At 40.5% G+C, this 19,453-nt stretch overlaps 1 protein-coding gene across 3 annotated transcripts in view; it reads right to left on the reverse strand.

Annotated features, from left to right (window-relative positions):
• sik2b (salt-inducible kinase 2b) overlaps positions 1-19,453 on the reverse strand; it is a 42,188-nt gene that overhangs the window by 11,336 nt on the left and 11,399 nt on the right. For all 3 annotated transcript variants that reach the window (XM_035153974.2, XM_035153973.2, XM_035153975.2), the window contains exons 4-6: positions 10,111-10,272; positions 2,125-2,249; positions 1,709-1,832 (exon numbers count right to left, since the gene is read on the reverse strand). In XM_035153974.2, coding sequence (XP_035009865.1) covers positions 1,709-1,832; positions 2,125-2,249; positions 10,111-10,272 — 411 coding nt within the window. The remainder of the gene's footprint in view (positions 1-1,708; positions 1,833-2,124; positions 2,250-10,110; positions 10,273-19,453) is intronic.

Genomic DNA, 19,453 nt, shown 5'->3' on the forward strand with positions numbered 1-19,453 from the left:
AAGAGTATTAAGGCCACGTGAAGAAAAAAATTTTTTGGGAGAATAAAGTCGTAACCTAATGAGAATAAAGAAACAAATACATTGTTTTGAAAATAAGTAGTAAGGAGAACCTGTGTTCGCTGGAGTTCCATTCCTTCTCGATCCAAAAACTGGAACCGATCTCATAGTTTCTCGACCTCTTTAAATATCATGCAGATGTAACCAATGCAAACCATACAGTTGGCCATTACCAAAAATTTGCTCCTCCACGCGGGCGACACGCTCATCTACTTATATTTCCCCTCTAAAATGAAACAAATCCTATAATTATGATTTTATTGTCGTAATACTAGGAATATATTCATGTTAATTTACGACATTATTATGTAGAGATATTAAGACTTAATTCTTGAAATCGCAGATATTTTTTTCCGTTTCAGTTACCCTAATACTCTATCATAAAAATGTCACAATCATTAAGATAAAGCAACACAATCTGCTACTCAAAGCTTTCAACTGAATATTAGAAACAACTCCTGGGTGTTGTTCCAGTGACTGAGATTGGAACTGAAAAATATTTGATTAATCAAGAGGATACTGGTTTATGCTCTGACCTGATGTTTGGAGAGAGTTTCAGCTACAGATGTCATGCACATAGAGATACACACACAGATAGAGGATTCAGACTCAGGGATTTGGTTGTTTGTTGTTCGAGAGTACATGATAATGATTACTGGCTCTAGGCTATTCTCTACTTCTGCCTACCAGGCCTGTGCAATGTGTGTGTCCTGTAAGAAGAACAAGAGTTCCAGGAGAAAGAAGAAATCAGCACACTCTGTTCTCCTTGTTCAGGGAATAGGGGGTGGACTGGGGGGTGGGGTTGAGTGTCAGTCTGGCCAAGGAGCTGACATTACACTCCTACATTCCCCTTATGTCTTAATTGTTTCAAGGTCCTGAACAGAGGAAAAAAGGAAAAATAAAGAAATCTGGTCGACTCACTTACCACACCCCCTGTGGAGAAAGTGCCACAGACTTGCAGATGGGATACGGAGAAACAAGACACGAGGAACAGACAGGGCCACAGAAGGACGGGATGATGTCTTTACAGACAGAGCATGAGTCAGACAGACAGAAAGACAGACAGAGACAGACAGATTCTCCTCAGAGAGACAGACAGGCAAGCTGCTGGAAGGCTCCACTGGCTCTTCCCCAGGTTACATAAACAGCTCCAGCTCTGGACTTAATCTGCTGCCAGCTAGCTTGCACAGTCGCGAACAGCAGGGCTGCTTTTGAGACAAGTTAGCCAACCTGACTAACTCTGCAGCATACACGCACACACACACACTGATTACACAGGACAATGGCAGCGTGTCTCTTCCTGTATCCCCTGCAAATCAGCATAATGCTCTCTCATTAATGAAATGACCCCTCAACTGATGGCAGCCACAAGAGAGGCTGCCAGTGAACATTCAACATTATGGTGACGGAAAAAGGAAAAGTGAGATCTATTCCTCAGTGCAGCAATATCCCTCACAGGAATGCTTAATGTAATTAATGCCTCAGTTTGTCTACATACCATAAGGAAAAGAAAGTGGAGGATGTCTCACAAACACACTGCATGCGTGTGCGTTTACAGGAATGTGAAGCACTAAGGAGTGGGAGAGGGCACCGTCTCCTCGTATTATTTTGTCTCCAGTTTCCCAGAAAGAATTAGCTCATCTCGTCTTACCTTCAGTCATGAAGTAGGGGATGCGAAACCTTCCTTCTAGGACTCGCTGTCTGAGCACAGGCAGCGTGGGCCCGTCGAAGGGCAATGCACCACAGACCAGCACGTACAGCACCACCCCCATACTCTGTGAATATATCAAGGTCAGGGCAGGAGCTGAGACGAATCTTAGATCAATGAATCAATCACTCACAGATTGTACACACAAATACACGGCCTTTCATACAGAAATAAATGTAGTACATGATTGCAATATACAGCAGGCAGTGAGCTGTGGTTGGGAGATTGCACCATATGAAAGGAAGAAAATCTGCTGACTTCTTACTAAATGCATAGACATAAATTCAATACATGTATCACTGTAGATGTTTTAATCCTAATGTGAACAGTTTTCTACTTTATGCAAACACTCATCTTACCCATATATCAAGCTGCGGGCCCTCATACTGTTGTCCTTCGAAAACCTCTGGAGCAGCGTATGGCGGGCTGCCGCACCACGTGGCTAGAGGCTCGCCGGGCTGGAAGAAGTTTCCGAACCCAAAATCTACATGAGACAAAAAAAACCCCACCAGCGGTAAGTCGGTTAATGGGAAGTGTGTTGAAACTGTAAAGGCCCTTCCAGAGTCTGATAAGTGAGCACAGCATTTCCTGCAAAGACACAACCCCTAACTGTAAATATATCTTGTGACTGTAAAAAAGGGGAAGAAGAGGCTACAGTTATAGTATAGCTGTAGAAGAGTAACGCCTTCTTAAATTATTTGGGGCATTTTATGCCTCATGTCTACAGCAACAGTGGAGAGAGACAGGAAATGAAGGAAAGAGACTAGGTGCATGACATGCAGTAAACTGGGAATCGGACCACGGACATGCTGCTCAGGGAATTAAGCGCCCACGTGGTGTGTGTACCCTGAACATTCAGCTATCAGGTCACCCCATGACCAATAGTTTCTCCACGGGGTCGCAGGTTTCACATAATGCAACATGTGAGCCGCATATTTTTACGTTGAGGAATTAGGCCTTAGCATGAGGTAACCTCTCCTGGAGACTGACATGAGGTCATTAATGCTGTGTTCTGATTGGCCCCCTGTAGAAACCACTAAACCTCTGATTTTAAGTCTTCAGAGGAGTAAGACACACACACACACACACACACACACACACACACACACACACACACACACACACACACACACACACACACACACACACACACACACACACACACACACACACACACACAGCTAAGAAGTTCACGTCTGCCTTTCATTAAAATCCAACTACAAGCTGCAGTAATATCTGCCAAATCACAGTCAACTTGCGTGCCTGCAATCACTCAGCCCGCCCCCCCTTTTTTTCTTGTTAGTTCATATCATTCTCCCGCCTTCTCATCCCAACTCCCTCTTTCCCCAAAACCCTTACAAGTAAATTATCCTTTGTCTCCGCTCCTCATGCTGAAATGATTCATCAGCAGAAAATAAATAACTGGATTGGATAACTGATTAATAAGTTGTTGTCTTTTAAGCTTCTGGTTAGAGCTTCTCCAATGGTTTTTTAGAAATAATTGTAAATAGGATTTTTTTCAACTTGTGATAAGCACTGATCTTTCATCTTTTAACACTTTAAATAATTAGATAATTTTTGTTTTTTTAAATATCATTAAAAAAATTATAAGGGAAATACCTTCATGCTGATTTATATTATCAGTGGGACCCTGTGATGGTCTCATGGGACCTGGGAGCTAAAAGAGCAGACAATCAGACTTACCCTCCACCCCGCCCTTTTTTCCGTAATTCAAAACAGTTGGGTAAACAGAAAAATGTATTGCAAAACAACAAATAACACTGATAAAAAAAAAAATAATGGGGCTGGAGGTGATGTGGGTTCACACATACACACACACAGATGCAGTGTGAGCAAGTGGGACCAAATGTGTAACCAATTCCTTTTTCTTTGCTGCTCTATATCACGATCCTTCACAATAAACAGGAAACAATCTACAACCCACAGTCATATTAAATCTGACACACACACACACACACACACACACACACACACACACACACACACACACACACACACACACACACACACACACACACACACACACACACACACACACACACACACACACACACACACACTTTGCCGATGAGGTTATTTTGCATATGTTTCTCTGTCTGTCTGTTGGTCAGCAGGATTACACAAAAACAACTGGAAGGACTTCCATTAAACTTGGTGTAAGGATGTGGTATAGTTCAGGAGGGAACCCATTCAATTTGGGTCCGGATCAGGGGAAGGACCTTTTAATATTTTTTTATATTGTGTTTGCCAATTGGTGCCAATCCAGATAAAAATCTTGGTATGCGCTCTCTGAGTGGCCTTAGGTCTTAGGTTCTGTCTTTATCTGCATGTGCAAAACGCACAATGGAAAACAGATCAACAGGAATCAGGTATGAGAGACAAATGCAGTTCTATCTGCAAATGAAAATAATTTGGCAGGTTGTGAATCCATGTATTTAACTCTCGACTCCAGTGCAGGTAGCAGCAGGTATGGCTGATATAAAGTAGAGGGTAAAGCAGTCCACCAGAGTAGGGTTTTAATACAAGTATGTTTGCCGTCTGATGCTGCTGTGAAGGTGAGGCGCGAGATGCAGGCAGAGCCGAGCGGAGCAATGCAGCTGGTTTATCGTCAGAAGCTGTGACCCATTTCATGCAGCTGAATACTGAGCAGACTGGTTGACGTCAAACGCTCCAGCACGCTGCGGGCTACGAACGGCTCTCACAGCTCAACAGGAAGGGCGGGGTGGGGGGGTGGGGGGCGAGTGTGTGTCACGCACAACAGCATTAGCATAATATTAGCCTAAACATGTCACACTGGAATACTCTCCAGCTAACGGCTTATAAAATTGTGTGTGTGGATATGACAAGTGCATGAGTAGAGATGACTACAACCAGCAGTAAAAATAGTGTTTCTAATAACGAGGTGTGAGCATTGATGCGGTTATGGCAGCAGCTGGAGGTGCACGACACTGAAGTCACTCTTCCTCTCTCTTCTTGTGCCTTTCCCATCTCTTCTCTTCTTTCACACTTGGTATCACCTGGAAATGTTTCTCTCTCCTGGTCGTCATTCTTGTATTCGTCAAGGACCCAAACACCTCAGCCTCTTTCACTCTTATTGCAAAGGTCATGTCACTCTTTCAGGTTAAAACATGTAGCTTTTTGACAGAAGAAATTCTTCCTCTAACAAGTGAAAAGCTTAAATTCATCAGCAACTAAAAGGATATATATGCATATACATGTATTGCATCAGATAAACATACCATACACATAGAAACGTTCCCCAAACTGTTTACATTAAATAAAGGTAAATTATCAATTTTCTGATGTAGTTCAAATGAATATCTGTTACCATACAGTAACCGAGAAAAGATCACCCCACTAAAAATACTTATTTTGATTCACAAAATCTGGACCATTATCCAGATCACCACCAGTTCATATATATTGGCACTCTACATATTTCTTGATTTGTTTCCATAATGATCTCTCCATTATTTCTTGAGACTTTCACAATAATGTTAAAAAACGTAATGTAAACGTAAAATAATGTTAAACAAAGTGAAAACGATTCCCAGATCCACCCCCTGATTTGCAACAACATTTAATGGGTCTCCCCTGACCCATACCACATCCTTCCACCCAATTTCGTCGTAATCCGTCCAGTAGTTGAAGAAAATATTACCTCCTTGGAGGAATTAATAAAATGCAAACCTTCTTAATTCACTACACTCAGGGGTTTTGCCAGTCAAGTCCTAATTGGTCTGTTATGACCATGTGTAGCTCATATGTTGGCAAACTTTATAAACAAAAGTCCTTCTGGTGGGATTCCCATCACACAGAGGGAAACTCTTACAGATGGTCCAGAATGGTGCAGTGTGTCTGCTTCTGGATCAGTCTGAAAAGAGCACATGCCAGTGCGACGCTCATCAACCTCCACGGGCTACAAAATCAAACTCAAGTCACTACAGTTACTTCTGGGTCTGCGCCCCATCTACTTGAACTCAACCACACAGGCTTATGCTACTTCTTGGCCAGTCCGTTCCTCTGAGGAGGATGTCTGGCAGTGCCATCGCTGCACACAAGGCAGTCTCGCTCCAGACGAGGTGGAACGAGCGCCCACATCATATCAGAGAAGCAGAGTCCCTCTCCATCTTCAACAACCTCTTTAAAACTCTTCTGTTAGCACCTCTAACACCATAACACGCCTAACTCACAATTACTGTGCACTTCTTTGCTTCATCTCCTTGCACTCTGTCATCTTGAACAGGTTTAGCTCTTAGTTCCTACTCCAAGGTCTCCTACTGTATTGATGCTCGAGTGTTATCCTTCACTAGAAGTCACTTTGTGTCTGGCAATTGACTTGTGTAATTCAAACATACACCTGTATAAATATACATTGCTCAATTTATTTATTTTACTATCTTCATATCCATCATAGCCACCACGCCCAAGTGCACCATTTAGTGCCTCACCATTGTTATCTTTGCAATAACTGTATTACAGGATTTGTAACTTTATTTGTGTACCGTCTAGCTCTATTTTAATATCTCTATTTTTACTTCCTTGTATGTATGTATGTATTTATATATAAATATATAATTCCATTTTCACTATGTTTCTTTAGTCTAAGCTTTTAGTTTTTATTTCATATACGTTTCAACCTTATAGTTTTGTGTGTGTTACCCATAAAGCTTATACAGGCTTTCTCCGTACAAACTTTCTTGAAAGTAATGTGTCATATGTTACCACAATAGCAGCTGTTCATTAAATGTTACATTCTGCTTTGACTGTTAAACCTGGTACATTAATGCTATTCAGGGCAGCTTGAATGTAGTAGACATTTAGTTGATACACTGTACATATCACTGCATGCTTGACAGTTTTTATATATATATATATATATATATATATATATATATATATATATAATTATTTATTGGTTTAAAGAAACTAAATCTTCATCCTATCAGGAGTGATGGGGGTCACATGTGAATGTAAAAATTTATCCCAAAGTTCAAAATACCTATTTAATGCATACAGATTTCTACATTTTGATTTTTGTCTGTGCTCCTCTGCTAAGTTGGACATAAATGATGTCATGCACCTCTCAGCACATAGTAGGATTCATTAACTCTCAGAATCTGATCCCAGTCGAAGGGTTATTTTATTACTGTCAAACAACTGTGACCACAAACCATATACAGAACATTTACACTATGCTGATTAAACAGTTATAAACAGGGATAAATACTTTTAACCACAATTTTTAATCACTAACATATAATGTCACAGAGAAATCTTCCCCAAATTCTTTTGTGGCTTTAAAGATCACGTGTTGTAATCAAATGCTAAATGGTACTAATGGATGACCTGCTGTTTCCATGGTCAAGAATGGACGTAGAAGGTCAATGGGAATGCTCGATTATAGATAATCTAATAAATGTCATCTGTGATTTTATCACACATACAAACAGATACAAACAGAAAGCAGCTCTGTTCTGATCTGCAACACAAACGACAAAGATCCAATATAATCTGAGATGATACAAGAACAACAACAACAACAAGGAAGAAGACAGACCAGTAGACACGACTCCATCTTTACATCTATTATTATAAGGTATACTGTACGTTGTCATATGGGTCAACCCGTGAGGTTTTACCTTTTGTTCTTTATAAAAGAATCCAACATGTCGACAAGTAAAGAAAGCTGCAACAGCTGCACTCGATCTGGAGATTGTTTGTTCTCGCCACATTGTTTAATTGAGCATGAAATACCTTTCAGGTTTGTTGCATTTTAAATGACACACCACTCAGCAGATGGATTCAACCTTTAAAACCTGAAATAATAGTTAATGAAGCTATAAATGCCTTGAAAGTCATCCTCCGAGAGAAACTCAACTGGAAACATGGAATATAAACACATGTATTTTCTGCTAAGTCACAAAGGCTCACCTCCTCTGATACAGCACCTCGCTTTTGTTATTGTCATTTCTCTTCTGCACATTCTGTTCCCCTCAGACTGTCAACTCGAACGTAAAGGAGCTGTTTGAAGAGAAAACATGAAGGGCACCCCCCGCTGCCGCCGCTCCCCTCTCCTCTGCAGCCACCGTGAGCCTGACCTTTCTTTGACTGACCACTGCCTGGTTAAGCTTCACAGAGACTGACCAGTGGTGGCCTTTAGGAAGCAGGGAGGCAATACTGGAGCACAGGGAAACCGCAGAAGCAGAGGTTTAATCTGTCTCGGAATATCTTTAGAGCCCAGAGTTTAATATGAAAAGAAGGCAAATGTATATAAAATGGTGAAGAATAATATGAATATAATTACCACAGCTAAAGGTTGTTCTTGTCTGCATTTGTTTTCTTTGTTTTCATCTGTCTGTTAGTTAGCAGGATTCCACAAAAAGTCCTGGATGAATTAGCAGGAAACTTGGTGAAGGGTGTCGTATGGGCTGGGGAAGAACTCATTACACTTTGGTGTGGATTTGGATCAGGAATTTGTTTTTGTTTTCTTTAAAATTGCAAAATAGGGAGTTTTTCAACATTCTTTATTAATTAATGGATCTTGATGAAAAACTAATTGTGCCTTGGTAGGGATGCGCTCTACTCTACTGACTGCCCCTCTAGTTGAAAATAAAGTTGAATTAAATGAAAAAAATCTAAAAAGATTAAATAAAAGATAGGATACGCACTGATCCAAAGTACGGTGAAAAGTTGATAGGATGATTTTAAAACTAATCTTAAAACCTTTTTTTCTGTCGTTTAATTTGTCCTAAATTAAGTCTGTTTATCCTGCAGGACAGGACAAAACTATTGTGCAATTCAATCCATCATTTCTTGTAGTTAATTGTGGGCCCATCCAATTTGCATTTAAAGTCTAAAAATAATCAAAAGATGAAGTGAAAATGAAAATAAGTAGATGCAGCTCTAGTTGCATTAACACAAACAAGAAAAATACGTCTTTAAACTTCTGGTTGAATGGATGGCTGATGTACGTTAAACTGGCATCAATGTGACTAATGCAGATGGGAGATTTGAAGCGAGGGCTTTCCTTTTCATGTACAGTGCGAAAAGGACATCTTCCCTTCATGTACCATTTACAAAACATGTCGAAGCAAATTGTGGGTAAGAGAAGTACAGAATGTACTTTGCCGCTGATGTCCACCCCAGGGATGTTTTCTCTAATCACACACCAGGTAATGTTCTGTTCATTGTTTTTCCTGCTTCAAATCTAATCTGCCGTGCGGACAATCGGCTGTGAGTCAGACATGTTTGTGAAAATTACTGTTGGGGTAATAACATCTCCAGGTTATCATCTTGGACCCTTCTGAGAAACAGTGGAGAGGACGAGTAATGATGCAGGTGAAACATTCGGTTCTCTATCAGTCATTGTGCAGTTCTGTCTTTATTTGACTTTACCTCATAGAACAAATACAAGCCACTGAAAGCTGGCCGTGAAGGTTAACTGAGGAGCTTGTCTGTCATTTCCCCTCATGAAGAAACATTTATAAAACCAATAAACAATGACTTTATTCAACCTTTTGAAGTCCTTTGAGGACAAGAGGGCATTTCCCCTGTCTGGTATCCATTCACACCTGTATTTATAGCCGACCTCGTGTGATGAGCTCACCTCAGATGGATGTCAGAATCAGCTCGGAATAAAGCCTAAGATAAACCCTGGCCTCTTTCAGAGCCACAACTGCAGCTCGACCACCCTGCAATGCACCACTCGTCCTCATTCTTCCTCCATCCTCTCATCTGATATTCCATCTCCCCGCCAAGTAGCCAATCCATGTTATCACCTCCTCTCCGCTACCAATTAAACCCCAATTCTTGCCTCCCATTCCCTCCCAGCCTCGGTCACCTCCACTACTCTGGGACGCAGCGGTAGGGTGACATTCTCACTAGCTAGCTCTAAATGCCAGTTGCTTAATAATCACACATTGAAGCTTGTACTACAGACCTCCAGCTTAGTTTCAAATACCTGCCTCGGGGCCCATTCCTATTTTTGTCTTTTATCTTTAATGTTTCCACCTCAATAATAAAGCTGGGGGTGGGGAATTCTGATGGCCTTTGTTCATCGGATTTTAAAAGGTGGCACAAGCCTCACTGAGATTTTGTCTGTCATGGCATCTTTCAGCCAACAGCTACCTCCTAATCAACCTCAGCCCACTTCTCAACACAATGCAAATGGCCTGGGCAGGTAGTTAAGAAATCTCTGAACTACACCGGCACAAATCATTGCAGGCGATGGATCAAATCTTCATGATTTGATGGAGACGTCTTACATTTCTCAACCAGCAGTGACCTTACGGGTCGTCCCTGCACTATAGCTTTAAGGGTACCTGCAATCTTGATGTTCATGTGGCCATCCAGCAGCAGATTCTCCGCCTTCAGGTCCCTGTGGACGATGTTGCGGTTGTGACAGTACTCCACCGCCGACAGGATCTGCCAGAACTTCCTCCTGGCCTCCAGCTCACTGAGACGGCCGTGCTTTGCCAGGTAGTCTACAGCCACAGAGAGAGAAGTATGCAGATGTAAATATGTAAGTATGCATCGACTTAAATATCATGAATTGACACTTTTAAACACAGTATAAGGTTATTACACAGCAATTAAAATTAATGGATTGTTTAGATTTGTTTTTTGAGTATCAGTAGTTTTGAAAGGATCATTTATTTTTGCTCTTCTTTACAGCATATTCAGTTTAAGATAAACAATGTAATTTGTTCTTCAGAAACCTATTTAAAGCCAACTTGTGTGTGTGTGTGAGAGAGAGAGAGAGAGAGAGAGAGAGAGAGAGAATAGGCAGTGGATGACAGATGACACGGAGAGTGAACTGTGTTGTCATAGTTGCAAGAGGAAAAGGAAGGATGAGTACTGAGAACTGTTGTTCTGCTACATAGTGTCCACACTGGTACAAGTTGGAACAGGGTGTGAGCTGTGGAAGGGGGTTGGTGGGAGGTTTAATGGTGATGCAGTTGCTGTCGGTGTATGATTGCAGTGCGCACACACACAAACACACACGGAGCACAAGCTGAGACAAAAGACAGAGCAACTTTGTGGTTGTTTAGAAAAATGTACAAAACAAACGTCTGTACGCTGCCTCAAAGTCATACATTTTTACGATCTTCTCTCTCCAAGCATCTAGATCCTGACCTTTCTCTCATCGTCTGCTCTTACAACACACTTATTGTTTTTCCAACCTTTCACACTCAGCGTTCACTAATTATTCAAAGTCGGTGCGACAGACTATTTTATAGGACGCATGTTGTTTTTTCTCAGTCCCATGAACTCTGGAGAGTGCTTGTTGCTGCCGGCAGGGTTCTTCTTCACACCTCTCTGTGCAGATAGCTTGCTAACTCTTCAATTCACACTTTGTGGCAAACAAGATAGGACACTCTGTTGGCTTTCTTTCCAGCTGGCAAGGATACAGACCACCAACCAAACCTGACAACAATGCACAACAACCACAACAAACGCAGCCAAATAAACTTCATATATGTGTAAACAAAGTGTGCAAAATACATGAAATGTAATTACCAGCAGATCAATCCCAAAGCTAGATAGCCACTTGCAGGTTAGTTTGCTCGAGATATTAAAACCCAAATTTTTGCTTGGTCTTTGCATTTGTTCTAAATACATCACATCTTTACTTCTTTCATCTTTCTTTTTAAATATAAGTAATACTGATGTGATTTCCCTGGTGTGCACACACAGTTGTGCGAAGATAACATCACTGCCAAGAGTTTTGAAACTAGGTCTCTGTCAAGATGCATAAAGATGTCACACTAAGCCAATTTCACAGCCCATTAACATCAGAAACGTTGTGCCATCAACCAAACATGAGATATTTAAAGTAGAGCAACATATGTCCCCAGGCCAGGAACATGCATCACACTGTAATCACCTCATCCTAACAACTCTGTATTGTCTCAGTTCAGAGTTGACTAAAAGGTCAGCAGTGTGTTGGGACAAAGACTGCCCAATAAAAAAAAGAAAAGACTTCAAGCTTTACGTTGCAGGACTACGCATCAGGGAGATGATGCTGCTCCAACACCCAGTGTGGCTGATTAATGGCTAACTTCTGACAGTGAGAACCTGATTAGACAGTAGCTGGCAAATTCCATAGAGGAGGCCGTTCAGTGACTGGGGCAGCTTTCATGCTATGCTGCTAATCAAAAAACACACAGGGGAGGGGAATGTGTCGAAGAGGTCCGAGTATGCGCACGTGAGGAGAACAGGACTCTAAAGTAATAACTGCACACACTATCAGGATGGAAACGCACTTGGTTTCTAACAACACATTTGCGTAGACGGACGACAGTATCGTAATCGTGATGCGTGTGTTACTGGAGCTCACTATGCAAAGTGTAAATATCTAAGGATGTGCACAACCAATGATCCAAATGGACACAGTACACAAGGCAGCGAGTGGTTAAAAGCAAGATTATTTGCAGCCTTGCACAGTTATTCTCCCTTGTCTTTTACTGGATTAAGAAATCTTGAGCTGCAACAGAAAACTATTTGTATTATCAATTTAAAGTGATATTTTGTTTTTCAATCAATTGTTTTGTCTATAAAGCCTCCATGACAGGTCCAATTCAGATGATTACATTCATATTGCCTTGTAGTTCTAATCAACACTATTAAAGAATAAAAAGAAAACCAGCAATATTTACTATGGAGGAGTAAGGATTAAACTAATGTTGTAACCTCTCAGCTTAAAAACATGATCAGTTCTCAAAACTGTTGCAAACTGAGTAATCAACTGATTATTTCAAGTCTGCAAAGAATCTTGCTTGACTGTTTAAACACTGAAATGCACTTTAGGCTGAACAATGAACATGAGCACTGTGTTGCTACTGCTAGCTCTACAGTAGCACTTGAAAAACAAGTCATTACTGTTTGAGCAATCAACACACACACACACACACACACACACACACACACACACACACACACACACACACACACACACACACACACACACACACACACACACACACACACACACACACACACACACACACACACACACACACACACACAGCGGTATGTTGCCCCAGTGGAAGGATGAGTAATCCACTGATACAATGTTGGCGAGGGCAAGGACCTCAGTACAGTGAGGCATGCAGAGATGCATTCTGGGAAAGTGAAAAGAACAAGTATGAATCATAGGGGTATTAAAGAACAGCTCAACAACTACTGTGTTCCACTTCTGATGAGAGCTGTTGGAGGAGCTAAGTCTCATAACAGCTGCTCAGGTTTGGAGGGGACGAACATCATGGGTACGGACTGGCTTGTCGGATAGACCTCTGGCTAGACTTCAAATAACACCATGGGGCAAGACTGGAATGTGTGTGTGTTGTGTGTGTGTGTGTGTGCGCGCCTTTCATAGCCTTGTCTTCATAGACACGGCTTATACAATTGAAGACAAATGCCATGACGTGTCCCCAATTTGAAAAAAAGTAGAATTCGGGGTCAGTGGTTAGGTTAAGAGTTAGCGATGGTTAGAGTAAATCTCCAGGAAATGAGTGCATGACTGCAAGTCTATAAAAAAGACCTGTGACAACATCTGTGTGTGTGGGGGGGTGGTGGTGCTTGTGTGAGCAAAGGACAAAGGGCAAACACACACACACACACAGTCTATGACACAACACGTCACGTCACTGATACCCAAACCAGAGCCACATTAAAGTCAAATCTATGTGCGTGCTGATAGATGTTGGGGCTGATTTAATACTGGTTACCCCCGGAGGTCAAATGGACTGGAGTCAGCTGGAGCGGATCGCTGCCCTTTCATCCAAGTCATAACCTGCCAAAAGTCAGATGCAGCTACCTGTCGTGACACTTGATTTCTCTTCTGTGATAAACTCACAAATTTTCATTCAGAAAGTACTCAAATTCAAACTCTGTTGCTTTGGCTAAAATACTAAGCTAAAGATGCATACTGCTGCAATTTATCAAACCCTTTCCATTCGTTTTGTGTAGTTTTGAATTTCAGCACCAGAATGGGCCTGCATTAAAAAACTTTTAGAAACACATTGATGGCTGGATTACTCAGGATTACTGGAATGATTGAATTAAATAATGTGTAAATCCTTTAAAATATAAAAAGTCACCTTTTTTTGATAATACAGGAATCATTTCCAGCTTGTTGCTTGTGAGTATTTGTGTTAACTGAAAGTAAAACCTAATATGTTTGGGTTTTGGCCTGGAAACCCCCCCCTGAAATGTCACTATTTTTTTTGATATTTTATAGAAAAAAATATAAAATGAGAAATGGAGAAAATAATGGTCAAATAACTCCATAAAGGGAAATAATCATTAGGTGCAATAATTGCAGATTTATAGAAAAACAACTGTCCCTTCTACTTAGTGCTCCTTCTGGAAGTCAAAGCTGTATTACATGAATATGTAAGTGTGCAATTTAAACTGAGAGATGGGGGAGATGATTTAGTAATTAAAAAAAAAACAGAAAAACTAATGACTCACACACTGCAGGGCTCCAATTTTCACTTAATCATTGCATTTATTTGATTATTTATTCATTTCAGCTCAGCACCTGCCCGGTTGTTGTGCATCTAAATTTCTAGATTGGAGACTAAAAGTGTTTGCTGTGATCACACAGGTTTGTTCAGTTGGATTGAGTTAGGGTGTTTTTTAATCTCCTAAAAAATTCAGATTACATTTCTTGCCGTCCACTCCTTTAGTCTGAGGAGCAGCTGCTTCCTGATGGAATCAGAAAGTCTGAGCTTTTTCAGACGCGAAAAAACAGGAGGTTTGTTGTGACTCAAAACACTGAAGGTATGTGACTGCCTGGCAAATAAAAACAGTGCATGTTCAGAAATTAAGAATGACACATATCAGGCAACCTCTCAGTGCATTTTTCAGTCCTTTCTTAGCCTACGAGGGAAAAGTCAGACATTTAGACTGTATATAATTTGCATTTTGCTTGACGCTGACAGCACTCGAGAAGTCAGACATAAACATAACCCGTAAAATAAATTTTGAACACAGCATGATTTAAACATCTTGCACTTTGTGGGAGGGAATGCTTTTTATAGGGGATGTCAAGGCCGGTGCAGGATCAAAAAGGATTTCACAGGTTGAGCTTCTGATTATGTAGAGGTGTGTAAACATTGTTTTTCTTTGTGAAATATAAGGCTCAACTAGGGGAACTTATCATATCGTCATCATTCAAACACTCGATTAAAATCTGAAGGACGTAACCCTTGTTGACTTTCTCATACTAGTTGATTAATGCCATCACCACTGAGAAATATTCTTTGGTTTTCTGCTTCACACAACATGAGGTGAATGCAGATGACTGCGAGTCAGCACAGCAACCAGGGATTTAGAGACAACAATTAAGAATTAAATGAAATCTTACAGCTGTAATTTGATAATTGCACTACCTCTGTTTATCTATTTAGTTTAGTTTAACTTTTGTACTGAAGGACTGATATTTTGTATAATGCAGACATAAAAACATTATTTATACATGTTCTGATTTATTTATCACTAAAACACTACTCGGTTTCCAAATGTTTGCAATCACTGAAGGAGAGAAACAAATTGCCTCAGCTCAAATGTAGAAAAACATGTCAGACTTATTGTGGCACAACATTTTCCTTCTTGCGTTTTTTTTAAAAGCTGCAAGACGCAGCCTGTCACTCACTGTTTGTAAATATCAAGAGAATATCTGCTTCCTTCAAGCATCACCAAAACCCTGCACTGTCAGACAGTGTAGATGCTTTTTAATGGAATTTAGTTAGTAGTGATTGTATCTATACAATCTATAAAGCTGTAGTTAGTACATACCTCTGCCAAGGCCGGGTAATCATACACATGATAACCTAAGGAAATGGTCCAATTACAATTATAAATCATTTATCTGTCATAAAGTTAAGCAAGTGAAAGAATGATTTTGGCAGATATCGGTTCAGTAGTTTTTGTGTAATCCTACTATAAAAGAAACCTATCTGGTGGAGGTAATGACCAATTAGTGCAACATACTTCTTATCCCTAGAGATCCTGAACCTCACCCAACCAGAACTAAGACTTTGTGTTGTAGGCCTATCAGAGGAGGTCAGGGCATCAGAGCATTAGGATACCTTCAGACTGAACAATAACATGTATTCTTATAGGCTCGATTTTGTGTTGTCTTGGTGGTTTCATGACTATTTACATCTAGTTATTAGCATTTTGAATTCCAATGTGTTTTACTGTGGGGTTTTTATGGTTTTACTTCTTCTGCTACATCCTTTGGACTTTTACTGATGTAAACCACTTTGACAAGATCTTACTCTGCAATACAAATACAAGTTATTATTATTATTATTATTGATTCATCTGCCAAACATATTAGATTTGTTTGTCTTTATGAAAAAGTGAAAATAAAAAATGTCCACTGCTCAAAGAACTGTATTCAGATAGCTTGATATATTCAATAAAACACTCAAAAATCCTAAGATATTTATTTTATACCGAACAAAGAAAAGCAGCAAATCTTCACATTTGAGAAGCTTAATATCGAAAGGCTGACAAATTAGTTGACTAATTGTTGTAACTCTGAAATAAAACTACATAATTGACTGATAAACTTTGTGCATGCACATTCATTTGATGGAAAATGATGGTGTTGGTCAGGACTGTCACATATCTGACAACATTGAGGCCACTAAACCTCAGTTTCATATATGTATAGTCTCTACATCGGGTGTTGTCCTTCAAATTTATTTTGCACATCATGTGAAATGGTTGGTTGAGGGAATCATATGGCTTCTCTTCATTGATAGTTAGATGCCTGAACAGATGAGACGACCTTGGGAAAGGTTAGAAGTGAATATCATCACTTTTTGAAACTGGAAACAAATAAACAATAAAACATCCAGCTTTCAGGTTTTATACATTTACAAATTAATTGCTAAAATTGGAGAACTAGTGAATCAGTTTTGTAGCATATATGCCTCAGGTTTACCCAAATATTTGGGTCACTTGGAAACTTATTTTTGAAGAAGATTTGAACTTTTCATGTTATTTGATACCAAACAGCAGGTCTTAATTTAAGTAGCCTTTCCTTTATTAATTTAGGTTTTTCTCCTCTGGTCATCAAAGTGAAAGCTGCCACACCCCGTCAGCTTACAGATGCAGAGAACTGACCCAGATGTGAAGGTTTGTGGTGAAATAGAAATTGACAGCCTAAGTAAATAAGAAAATAGCCCAAGTATTCCTTTGAAATAACCAGTTTGCCCGTCTCATTCCCTTCCCATCAGTCAGACACGAGATCTGCATGAGTGATTCTTCTCACTGCCAGCTATTATACTCCCCTCTCTCCAGCAGTGCTTTCTTAAATATGCGTGCCCTACATTTCCCCACCACCTTCCAAATTCAAATGGATGTCCCCTGCTCTCGCCTCTCTATTCTCTTCTACCTCCTCTCTCCTCCTGCGTCTGCTCTCTGCAATTCCTCTTTATTTGTGGTTGACCCAATTTCCAGGTTTGATCCATCCTGCGGTGGTGAGGCAGCCTATGGAGCGGCAGACAGACAGACAGACAGACACAAAGGCACGTACACAAACTGGCATGGATTCCTATGCTGTGCCCACCCACCCAGGTTCTTTGTCTTCACAGTTACACACACCCACACCCACACACACACACACAGTAACAGGCTGGGCTGTTCAGCATCCACAACTTCCTCTGTGTAACCTATGGCGAGGAGCAGACCTGAGAAATCCGTCATGTCGGAAAAAATACGAGGCAACTCTCAGGAGGGCGATAGCGGAGGACGAGGTTGGAGATCAGACCTGGCAGCTTATCCATTTGTCTGAGTGCAGCATGACTGGATGACTCGAGCCTTTCTCCACGAAGCACATTTGGAAATCAGTAACGATTGTTCGATTTGGTGAGATTGAATACTGTAATACTAGTCTGCTGCTACAGCGACCAGTTGCTGTCTGCCTGGCTGATGGCCTGGCCTGACATATGAATGTCTTATATAACTATAGTACATTGTGCAATCAGGGCAGAGGGGTCTGAGGAATCAGGGCACAATGGTTTTATAATATCCTGAGATGATCCATGAGAAAATCTATGGATTATGGAAAATGAGGTTGACCCAATCATTATCGGTTGTTTAAAGGAACAGTCTTGCCAGGAGTTAGATGAGAAGACGGACGCCACTCTAATGTCTGTAGGGTCAATATATAGTCCCCTTTCCACGGGTAAAAAAACCCACTTCCACCCACTAACATCTGGTTTTGGGGATGGATACAAACAGCATTCACTCCCGGGTCAAATTACTTTGTAGGTTGAACATTATGGCACACATTTTTCGTTCTGTGCAAAACGCAACACAGAAAAAAGAAAAGAAACTCTACTGGCAATGGTTAAGGAGTCAATAGCTGGTTTACCCGCATTCAAAAATGCTGCTAACTTTGGTGTAAAAGAGGTATATGAAATTATGTAGCATGTATTAATGCGATTAAAATGGCGAGCTAGTTCCCTCAGCTTCCGGTCTTTGTGCTCAGCTAAGCTAACCTTCTCCTGACAGTAACTTCGTATTTAGCACTATGAGAGCTTTGAGAGTGGCATCGATCTTCTCATCGAACTGAATGAAAGCAAATTTCCATCACGAGTAAACTGTACATTGGAATTCCTGTTGGCTGGGCTAATAGAAGATGCTGCTTGGTTGAGTTAAAATGGCTGTGACATATGTTCTGATGCAGATGAATCTCTCCGCACGTCTGCACTTCCTTCCCATTTTAAACCACACTGTTTTCTCATTCATTTTTCCTGGTGTCTGCTTCCCAGCTCTCACTAGGTCACAGGAGCAGGAGTTGCTGCTGCTGAGTCAACATCACAAGTGGAACACTGGCCTCAGAATTACAAAGACTCACACACAGACACACAGACACAGACACACACACACACACACGACTATTAAGTTTACCGTAAACTATTGCTGGAGTAAGTCTGTCTGCTACTGTGTCTGGAAGTAGGTTAAAGTGCTAACATTCTCAGACAGTCTAATAGGTGAGGCCAATCATTTTTGTGGATCATGAGCCACTTATAGCTTGTCCACCTCAGACAGGTCGAAACTTGTGTTGTAATTCTTGATATTTTTGAAGGTAAAAGTATTTCATGTTTGCAAGGAAGGATTCCAGGAATTTTTAGATTTTGAAAAGAATAATCCTGCGATATTTAATCGCAATATTTCTCATCAAATACATACACAAAAATAGAAAAATTTAAATAAAAGGTGCAATAAACTTGCTGTTTATTGGGGCTAATGTGTAGTGTACTGGTTTGGAGATTGTAGTGCATACACATTGTACAAATTGAGTCTGTGTGATGTGCGTGTGCAGCAGCGATAGAGTACATTTCGTTCTATGGCAGACTGAGATAATGTGTTATCTTCATGTACTATTCTTGCCAAGTTCTGACTTGTCTGTCCCCCTCGTGCACAAGTCTCTTTCTTTGAACTTTACATTATTACAGTAAAACAGTTCAACTGACGTACCATAAATGATAAAAAAAATCATTATTGTATCTTGTATGTTCAGACTGTCCCACTTGGAACACATGTTCATTTAGTACATTTTTGCCCACTTCCCTTTTTTGGGCATTTTTGCCTCTAAAAAACTGGCAAGTGACTGAGTGGAAATTATTGTCTCTTGCA

Source organism: Hippoglossus stenolepis, chromosome 4, assembly GCF_022539355.2.
Source record: "Hippoglossus stenolepis isolate QCI-W04-F060 chromosome 4, HSTE1.2, whole genome shotgun sequence".
Lineage (NCBI taxonomy): Eukaryota > Metazoa > Chordata > Actinopteri > Pleuronectiformes > Pleuronectidae > Hippoglossus > Hippoglossus stenolepis.